Raw genomic sequence first — 10,505 nt, 5'->3', positions numbered from 1 at the left:
TCTTTTAGGACTTGATTTGCAATTCTGAGCAGTTATGTTTGTTTGGAACAGATAGTTTAATATATTTTTACAAAATTATCACATAACAATTTTATTTGCCCCATTGTATAATATAGTACTTTAGAAAATGCTTTTTTGATGCACAACCATGATAATTATTACATAGAAATTATTTCAAATTACTTAATAAAATATAAAATAGCTGAAAGGAAGAGAGTAGAGAAAAAGGAATGTAGCAGCACCTTTAAGACGATCTAGTTTTTGTTTTAACACAAGATTTTTCAGATATAATACAAAGGAATATTAAGGAATATTAAGGCCCCAAGATGAAAAGCATAATTATGCAGTTGTGGAAGTGGAAAAAAATATAAAAATATAAAATATATAAAAAATATAAAAAATATATAATAAGACTCCGAAAAATGGAACGTATGTCCCTTGTTCTAAATTTTCAATGGGCTGGAAAAGGTGATACAGGTTTTTCAAACCTGTGGTCAATGTGGTCAATGTGGATGTGTGAAAGTAATATCTCTGCTTACCAAAAGTCAGTTTCTCCAAGTTCAAAATGCTAGTTGTGAAGGTTTATTTTGTGTAGTAGCCAGAACTCTTCTATTAATGTATCCTACACACCACAAAGTAATTGTTTATACATTACTAATTGATTGAAATTTGTGCTTATATTTCAATTCAGCTGTTTTCCTAATTTTCCTTTACAGTTTCCTTCTTTAAGGACTGTGATCTGTAAATCTCTTACTATATGTCCAGAATCATTTAAATGTTTTGTAATTGGTTTTTGAGTACAAGTATTTCTATTTCGGAGGCCCTGGTGGCTCAGTGGGTTAAACCGCTGAGCTGCTGAACTTGCTGATCAAAAGATTAGTGGTTTGACTCTGAGGAGTGGGGTGAGCTCCCGCTGTTGGCCCCAGTTTCTGCCAACCTAGCAGTTCGAAAACATGCAAATGTGGATAGAAAAATAGCTGGAAGGTAACGATGCTCCATGCAGTCATGCTGGCCACATGAGCTTGAAGGTGTCTACGGACAACGCCAGCTTTTGGCTTAGAAATGGAGATGAGCACCAGCCCCCAGAGTCAGACACAACTAGACTTCATGTCAGGGGAAAACTTTTGCTTTTACCTATTGCTATTTCTCATGTCAGATTTCTATCCATTTATATATGTCCTAGAGACTGTCCTGTTTGTCTAATGTATCCTACAGTTTTTGTCCATTCTTGGCAAAATTGTTGTAGCTCTTTCAGATTGGATAAAGACTTTTGGCGAACAGTGGCCTTCAACTCTTGTGTAGATTTGAGATCTATGCTTTAACTCAAAGGTTCTTAAACTTTTTCAGCTACGGAACCCTTTTTGAAGCAAACGTTTCTTGTGGAGCCCCAGAAATGTTTATATATATCTATATATATAAATGAGTGATGGCATCATGGCAACCCACAAAACAACAAAACTACAGGCCCCCCAACCTTGAAATTTGACAACACAACCCATCATCCACGGCTCCAGTAAGATACAACACAATTACATGACAAACACAATCACAGGGCCAACAAAAGGCCAAAAACCGCAACAGGCGATGTGCGCCTGCGCGCACACCTCCCTCTCATCCCTTCCCGCACGCACACACACATCATGCTTACCAAGGAGGCCTCACAAACACCTCGCCTCAGTTCTGGGCCTGGGCTGAAGGAAGGAAGGCAGATTCCTTGGTGGGCGCGGGATGCAGGAGGCCGCGCTGGGAGGTGTGCGGGCCTCACGCTGCTCTCTGCCCTCTCCCCCTCAATCTCCTCCCCTCACTGCGAGGAAGGCCCCACGGAGCCCCCGCCTCACCCTCTGTCCTCCTCCCGGTCTCAGCCTTCCTCCTACCAGGCCCTCTGCAGTGCCGTCTCCACCCTGGCCCGCCTCGGCGACTTCTTGCCGGGTTCTTCTCAGAGGTCTTCAAGGTGAGGGGGGAAGAGGAGGGCATAGCCCTTGAGCAGGCCTGGACCTCCCCTCGAGTTGTTTTGGGCGCCAGCTCCCACCCTTCCCGGCCTCAGACCCCTTCCTTTTCCCCCTCACCCGGTTAAACGGCTGACGGGGAAAAGGAAAGAGCCTCAGACCAGGAAGGGTGGAAGTTGGTGCCCAAAACAAGTCGAGGGAAGGCCCAAGTTGGCCCAGGCTGAGCTCCCCCCTTTTTTGTTGTTATTGTTGTTGTTTTCATCTACAAATTACAATCCCTCAAATGCCTCAGGAGCCCCCCTTTTTTCCCTCTCAACCCCTATCACCCTCACCTTTCCCTTCCCTGTGAGTAATAATTATTATTAATATAATAATAACTGGTCATCATTTAAGAATGTAATAATAACCAATAATAATAGTAATTTATTATTATTATAACACTGATAATCATTCAAGAACATAATAATAATTCATAATAAGAGTAAGTTATTATTATTATAACAGTGATAATCATTCAACAATGTAATCATAACTAATCATAAAAAGTTATAACTATAATAAACATTCTAGGCTGTCATAATAATAATTATTATAACATTGATAATCATTCAACAATGTATTAACAATTCATAATAATAGTACTATTTTGGTCTTTGTAGTAAGCTCCTACTGTATTTTTACACACAACTGTTGCAAAATTTTGGCCAAAGGTCTATATTCCAATTGTTTGGGGAGAGAGGCTATTGAATAAGGCTAAAAGGATATAATAGGTTAGACCAGGGGTCCCCAAACTAAGGCCCGGGGGCCAGATGCAGCCCATCAAAGCCATTTATCCGGCCCCCACAGCACAAGGGCAGAAGGGGGTTGGGCTAAATTACCCAAGGGGTCTCTTCTTCTCTTACAACCATTATTATTATTATTATTATTATTATTATTATTATTATCATTATCATTATTAACATTGTTTCTGGGTGGCCATCTGTCAGGGGTGCTTCGTTTGTGCTTTCGGTGCACAAAGGCAGAGGGGGATTGGACTCAATGGCCCAAAGGGTCTCTTCCAACCCTCTTTTTGTTGTTGTTATTATTATTATTATTATTATTATTTATTGCTCGGTGGCCAACTATAGTTTGGCCCTCCAACAGTCCGAAGGATCGTGAACTGGCCCCCTGTTAAAAAAGTTTGGGGACCCCTGGGTTAGACTGTTTAATTGACTGGGGGAAAAAGTGTAAATAAGCCTGCCTAGTTTCTCAACCACTCTCTCTGAGTCCCGATTTGTGCACTCTGAACCCATATCGTTTCCCTCTTTTTCAACTCCTCTGTTACTGATTTACATTTTCTGCTTTGTCCTACCATCCCACTGGAATCTTTTCCTTCCATCTTTCTCTTGCCAGTCTCAAAATAATTCCGTTCCATCCTCGACTCATCAAGCTCCGCCCCCATTCTAAAGATAACCCCACTGACAGTTGCTTTAGAAAGAATGTACTTTCTTCTTTCCATTTTATCATCCCTGTACCCATCTCAATTCACAGCCTGCCAACTGCTGAACAGGGCACCCCTCTTCCATCTCACTCATAAAGCCAGGATGAGAGCACTTGGGATATTTCTTTGGCCTTTCTGTAAAAATGGCTAGAATTTGTTCCTGGCTCTTGGTAGTGTGCCTAAGTAATATCTCTATTGAGACTGTTGGTCAGGCACCTCCTTTGGACCTCAGGTATGTCTCTTATGAGGTAACCATCCCAAAGAAACTCAGACCTAGACATGAACAAGAAGAATCTTGGGATCTCACCTATTTTTTGCAGATTAACAGGAAGGGCTACACAGTACATCTCAGGCGAAAGAGTGGCTTCATTTTTGAACCTTTCCCCATCTTCACCTACAGTATGGATGGGCAGCTTCAGGTTGACCATCCTTTCATCAAGAATGACTGTTTCTATCATGGTTTTATACAAGGCAAGCCTTCTTCTTTAGTTATCCTTAACACTTGCTCTGGAGGACTCCGAGGTCTATTTCAATTAGAAAACAAAACCTATGAAATTGAGCCTGTTCAGGCATCTGTAGTCTTTCAACATGTGTTGTATCAATTAGAAGAAAAGGAGAACAGTGCCAAATTGAAATGTGGTGTAACAGCTGAAAAGAAAAGTCGTCAAGAGGCCATGATTCAGATTACAGAAAAGCTAATGTTCAAAGTTTCTTCTGGTGGAGGCTGGTGGACACACATAAGATATGCAAAGATTGCAATTGTAATAGAAAATGAACTATATATTGGGTTTCAAAAGAATGAAACTCTTGTTGCTCAGCGAGTTCTGGATGTTATTCATGCTGCAAATTTACTCTATGCTCCACTTGGTATTCGCGTGGCCCTGGTAGGCCTAGAGATATGGTCAGAAAAGAACTTCATAACATTTACTGATAATTTAGAATTTGCACTTGAAGATTTCAACCACTGGAGAAAAAATATCCTTGCACCACGTCTAGGGCATGATGCAAGTCATATATTTGTGAATAAAACATTTCCAGGAAAAGCTGGATTGGCATATGTTGGAGGCATTTGTGATCCTGAGCATGCATCTGGTATAGAATTAGATACTGGATCTAAGGTGTCCTCTTTTGCTTTTGTTTTCATTCATGAGTTGGGTCACAACCTTGGCATGGTTCACGATAAAAGATATTGTACTTGTTATCTACCAAACTGTATTATGGCTGAACATCACACCCATGCTTACAGGTTTAGTAACTGTAGTTATATTTCTTATTATAGGCTTATGACTTTAGGCAATACAGAATGTTTAAGAATACCACCGGAACATGATCAGCTGTTCAGATTAAAATCTTGTGGAAACAAGGTAGTGGAGAATGGAGAACAATGTGACTGTGGTTCAAAATTTCAGTGTAAATCAGATAAGTGCTGCCAGTCTAATTGCATGTTCCGGCCAGGAGGCACTTGTGCTTTTGGACAATGCTGTGGCAATTGTAAGTATCTTCCAGTTGCAACAGTTTGTAGAAAAAGAACTAATGCCTGTGATCTTCCCGAGTACTGTAATGGGACTTCAGAGTGGTGTCCTGAAGATGTTTATGTACAAGATGGTACCCCTTGCAGTGATGATGCATATTGTTATCATGGCAACTGCACTAGTACTCACACCAAACAGTGCAAAATGATATTTGGCAAGGAAGCAACAGTGGCTTCAGAGGACTGCTTCAGAGAAGTGAACAGTCACGGTGATCGTTTTGGAAACTGCGGCATTAATAATGGCACAGAATATAAAGGATGTAAAAAAGAGAGTGTCCTGTGTGGACGGATTCAGTGTGAAGATGTTTATAGCATACCTCTTTTGGAGGACCACCACACTATTGTTCAAACGCACATTAGCAACAGAGAGTGCTGGGGTACAGACTACCACAGTGGACTAAAAATAGCTGATATTGGAGCTGTGATTGATGGCACTCCTTGTGGTAAAGACATGATGTGTATTAGTGGTCAGTGCATGAATGTGTCTTTCTTGAACTATGACTGTTATGCCTCCAAGTGTCTTAACAGAGGAGTATGTAACAACCGCAAGCATTGCCATTGTGATTATGGCTGGTCCCCTCCTGACTGTCTAAATAAAGGCTATGGTGGCAGTATTGACAGTGGCCCTGCTCCACCAAGAAAGAAAAGTAAACCTGGTACCAGGACAAAAAATATAATAGTAGTCATATTTGCTATTTCTGCTGCTTCTTGTTGTGCTGCACTGTGCATAAACTTTATAAATATACTGAGATGCCACTTTACAAAACCGGGTCCAATAATCCACCCAGCAGAACCAGTACAAGAGAGAACTCAGTCCTCTACAGAAGTTGTCAATGCATAGTGTCAAAAATTTATACTAGAACTATTGAACATGAAGTATGTTGTTGGATTATGCGAATATGCATTTAGAATGTACAAACTTTTCATCATTGTTTTATGGGAATTCATGTCCCACACATGAATTTTTGAAAAAGGGTTAATAACTATTTCTTTTCTGGCAAGAAATCTCTAATGATGTGCCTTTCAGCATCCAAATGTAACAGACAGGTAATATTTGTTATGCTCTCAGGGCAAATGATCTTGGCTTTCAGTCAAAATAGTAGGAGTGACTACAAAGAGAACTGTTGACAGGATCATTCACTGTGGTCTAGGAATATTTGATTGTTAGGCAGAAGAACAGCAGAAAGGAGGAAATCGTGTTTTTTTTGTGTTTAGTTATGAACCTAAGCATCCTACCAAGTTGTATTTGAAATAGCATTTAAGATTCCAGTTCAACCATGGACTCCCTGAATGTTGTTGCATAATTCATTTTCTCAGCTTCAGTCCCCCCTGGGCAACATGTGAATAACAATGACACTGAATGGTTAAAAATGCAACCACATATATATTTGCATATTGTATATTCTGCTTGATAAAATTCTCATTACTTCTGTATTATCAAGATAATTTATCCATTTCAGCTAGAAACCAGTTTTCTACTTTTGGCAAGTACATAATCATCCATTTGTGGGCAATGGATGAGTATAGATTAATAAATAAAAATAATAAAATTTTATTGATTTTATTTTTATTCATTTTAATGAGAAAATAAAACAAAATGAGTAAAATGATTATAATGGGAAAATGTATTAATTGTATAAATTTCTGTGCTTTTGTATTCTGTTAGAGAGAGAGATCCCTATAATGAAAAAATTATTTATTTTGTATCAAAAGCACTGCATAAATAAGTATAAACCCAATAAAAATAGAGGGAACACAAGCGGTGAAACAATTTTTGACTAAAAACGGGCAACAGCGACTGCATTGTCTGTAGCTTCCAACAATTCTTCCCCTGTACATGAGGCAGGGCATTGTGGACAGACATACAGATGCTGAGTTGTTTGTTCTACTCCACAGTCACACAAGGTGGAGGATTCTTCTAGATAGTGCTATTTTGACAGGTAGTCTTTTGATCTGCCCACTTCCAAGTTGCCCATTTGTGGTTTGCCCCTGGAGGAAGACCCTCATGGGGGGGTCATCCAGTTGGGATTTTCTAGTTTCTGCCCAGAGGGATACTCTTGCTGTTGCTGGGGGAACGTTAAGAGGAGTGGTGGTTCTCATTAAGCTTTTCCTTGATTTGAGTATACTGGAGGAGGCTGATAGCCATGCAGAGGATGACTTTCACAGTTTTCAACCTTATTTCTCTCACCGTTAGCAGCAACTTCCCGTCGCACATGGGAGGGCACAAGTCTGTTCACGTGAAGCAGGTGAACATCGCATACTCAGCAATTGAGTAAGACAAGGCCAGGGCTAGTGTTCTTATTAATTTTGGGTCTGCACCCCATTAGTAAGTTTTCACAGTATGTTACTGCATGCAGCTACTTTGTTCTTGGTATTCATACAATGTTTCCTAAGTGTTAGTGTTCGATCTAAGGTGACACCAAGATATTTAGGATGGAAACAGTGTTTGAGCTCTTGGCCTTCCCAGGTAACTTTCAGTTTCCTCCTGGCTGCATGTTTACGTAGGTAGAAAGCACACATTTGTGTCTTGGCAGGGTTAGGCTTCAAGTGGTTGTTTTTGTAGTAGCCAGAGGGATCTTTAAAGAAATTAGTATGTCATTATAATGAAAGTCACCATTAATATTGTGGGTTATAAATGAGGCTGAGGCTGTTTTGAATTTCTTAACAAAAATTCTCACCCCAAAAAGGTTATAGGCCAAAGAAAAGTTACTGTCATTAATAAATACACAGACCAAATCAAGCACCCATTTGTATATAGATGCCTTTAATCCCACTCATCTGCATAGAGAAACATTGTATTTTTGAATGTATAAAAACTAAAAAGAACCTGTATTGTCCAGTTGATCTAATACCTTACTTAGAAGCAATATGATTGTGTCTTGAGAAATATTTTCTGTTGAGAAATGTTAGGAAGAATGTTTTTGTCCCATCACATTCACAATCAAACCTCTGAATTTAATTATTGTGTTCCCTGGTCAACCATCACTTTCTCCTGGCTCAGCAATAAAAAGTAACATGAGAAAATTAGTCTTGGAAAGTCTATAATCTACATACTGAATAACTAACTCCCTGTTCCTTTTTTGCTTCCCATTGTAAATGCTTTTTCCCTTCAACTGATATACACATTTCAAAACATTTCTTGACACAGGGTACTATAAATTTTAAAACTAAAAACATCCTGAACAAACCCGTCCTCATTTAGATTGAATGTGATTATTCCTTTCCTGTTTCAGCTTGACCTAGCTTGGTATCTTGAAATGGCACCCTTAATTTTGATTATGATTAAACCAAAGGTTCTCATTTATATTGCCAAGTCCTCACCAGGGGACGGCTCCAGTGAGGGTGAGGATGACCTCCAGCTCAAAGGATGGTGAAAAACAGCTGCTCCTGTAAAACCAAAGCTCTTGGCATAATGGAACACTATAGTTCTTGACAGAGATGGCATGGCCCTAAAATAGAGCAAGAAGTTGGATCCCCATTCAAAGGACTGATACCAAATGAAGGCATGGCCAAGGAGGAGTACTATTGGTCCTCTGCTGAAGGTGAGAACATAGAATCATAGAATAGTAGAGTTGGAAGAGCCCTCATGGGCCATCCAGTCCAACCCCCTGCAAGAAGCAGGAAAATCTCATTCAAAGCACCCCCTACAGATAGCCATCCAGCCTCTGCTTAAAAGCCTCCAAGGAAGGAGCCTCCACCACACTCTGGGGCAGAGAGTTCCACTGCCGAACAGCTCTCACAGTGAGGAAGTTCTTCCTGATGTTCAGGTGGAAGCTCCTTTCCTGTAGTTTGAAGCCATTGTTCTGTGATCGAGGTGACCACCCTCCCCCCCAGGACTTTGTAAAAGATAGTTCAAAAGTCAAGACTTTATGTTCTGTATTCCATATATTTATAGTAGAAGGTGATTGAGACTTTTTACTGGAGTTTACTGTGGATTATCCCTGCACTCTGAGGCAAGAGATAACAACTTCATGAATTATAAAATCATGCTGCTAAAACTCCACTTTTATGAATTTCCATATTGGGTTCCCCAGATGTTGTGAACTTCGTTCTTATCAAATGTTTTCAATTGTTTATATCATTCATGATTCCCCTTTATGCAATGTAACCCACCTTTATAGATTCTCCCATATTTCCATGAAATCTATCTGTCTGCCTATATGTATTTGTACTCTTTGGGATCCCTGGAAAATATGTATTTTTCCCAGCAGGGTTTATATTTCAACTTTATTTTATTTTTCATTTTATTTCATATAATTGTCAAGTCATGGAATCAAATAGGGAATATTTTGAACTCAACCTGAACCCCAGAACTTATCTCATTTCCTATAACCCAGGCTTCCCTTCCCAAAAACAAAAGGATAATCTGCCACAGCTTAACCCAATCTAATTCAGATTGCATGGACAATATAAGGCTTGAGTCCTAAAGGTGATTCGCCCCCAAGGCAAACATTGTCATATCTCATCCTAAGGAAATTCCAGGACACCTCAGGAAGGCGCCCTGTGGAGCCTGTCAATTTTGGCTCATCAACACCCATCACCACTTCCCCCCCTGACACCCCAAGGCATATCTAAAATCTGTATACGTGACAGGAACCCTTGATTGCTGTCATTAATCCCTTTAGAAATCGGTCTAGCAGGAATTAATATGATCTTTCCTGCCCTGTCACTTCATTGTTTCAATAACTCCCGCCTTCTCCTCCCTGATTGGCTCGAGTGGGGACAAAAAGCAGCTCCCTATTGGGCCAACAGAGCAAGGCGGGAAACGGAAGCCCGCCTCGTTCAACCTCCTAGCCAACCAGCGATCAGATGGGCGGGGGAGTGGGGCGGGAAATTCAAAGGGCTGTCAGACTGAAACTTTGTATAAATATGGCTTTATTTTGATAATATGGTACCCTAGTAGACTGAATGATCACTACTAGAGTCCTTTTCAGCTGAATCGCTCAATAAAGACTCCTTGGCGGAATTTTCCTTCAACTTTGGTGGACCTTCTTCATTTCGGCTTCAGGTTGTATGGCGGCTCATATTTTCCTATTGGCTCCGCCAAGGTCCGTTCTCTCAGGACCAGATCGGGTCTCTCCTTAAGGGCCCGATCCCCTAAAGCACGGTCGACAACAGTTCCACATCCTAATCTGCAGGGCAGCAGCAAACAAGCTTGCTCCCTCCTCCCTATGACTTCCCCTCATGTATTTGTACATGGCTATCATGTCTCCTCTCAGCCTTCTCTTCTGCAGACTAAACATTTTCCTATTGGCTCCGCCAAGGTCCGTTCTCTCAGGACCAGATCGGGTCTCTCCTTAAGGGCCCGATCCCCTAAAGCACGGTCGACAACAGTTCCACATCCTAATCTGCAGGGCAGCAGCAAACAAGCTTGCTCCCTCCTCCCTATGACTTCCCCTCATGTATTTGTACATGGCTATCATGTCTCCTCTCAGCCTTCTCTTCTGCAGACTAAACATGCCCAGCCGTTCCTCATAGGGCTTGTTCTCCAGACCCTTGATCATTTTAGTCACCCTCCTCTGGACGCTTTCCAGCTTGTCAACATATC

General features: G+C 40.8%; 1 protein-coding gene across 1 annotated transcript; it reads left to right on the top strand.

Annotated features, from left to right (window-relative positions):
* Window positions 1-20: 20 nt before the first annotated feature.
* Window positions 21-9,934, top strand: LOC100562391 (disintegrin and metalloproteinase domain-containing protein 21). Its single transcript, XM_016998260.2, has one exon. The coding sequence runs from the start codon at window positions 3,570-3,572 to the stop codon at window positions 5,796-5,798; it is 2,229 nt and encodes a 742-aa protein (XP_016853749.1). The 5' UTR covers window positions 21-3,569; the 3' UTR covers window positions 5,799-9,934.
* Window positions 9,935-10,505: the final 571 nt, after the last annotated feature.

Source organism: Anolis carolinensis, chromosome 1 (genome assembly GCF_035594765.1).
Source record: "Anolis carolinensis isolate JA03-04 chromosome 1, rAnoCar3.1.pri, whole genome shotgun sequence".
Taxonomy (NCBI): domain Eukaryota; kingdom Metazoa; phylum Chordata; class Lepidosauria; order Squamata; family Dactyloidae; genus Anolis; species Anolis carolinensis.
This window is presented reverse-complemented; position numbering and strand designations above follow the sequence as displayed.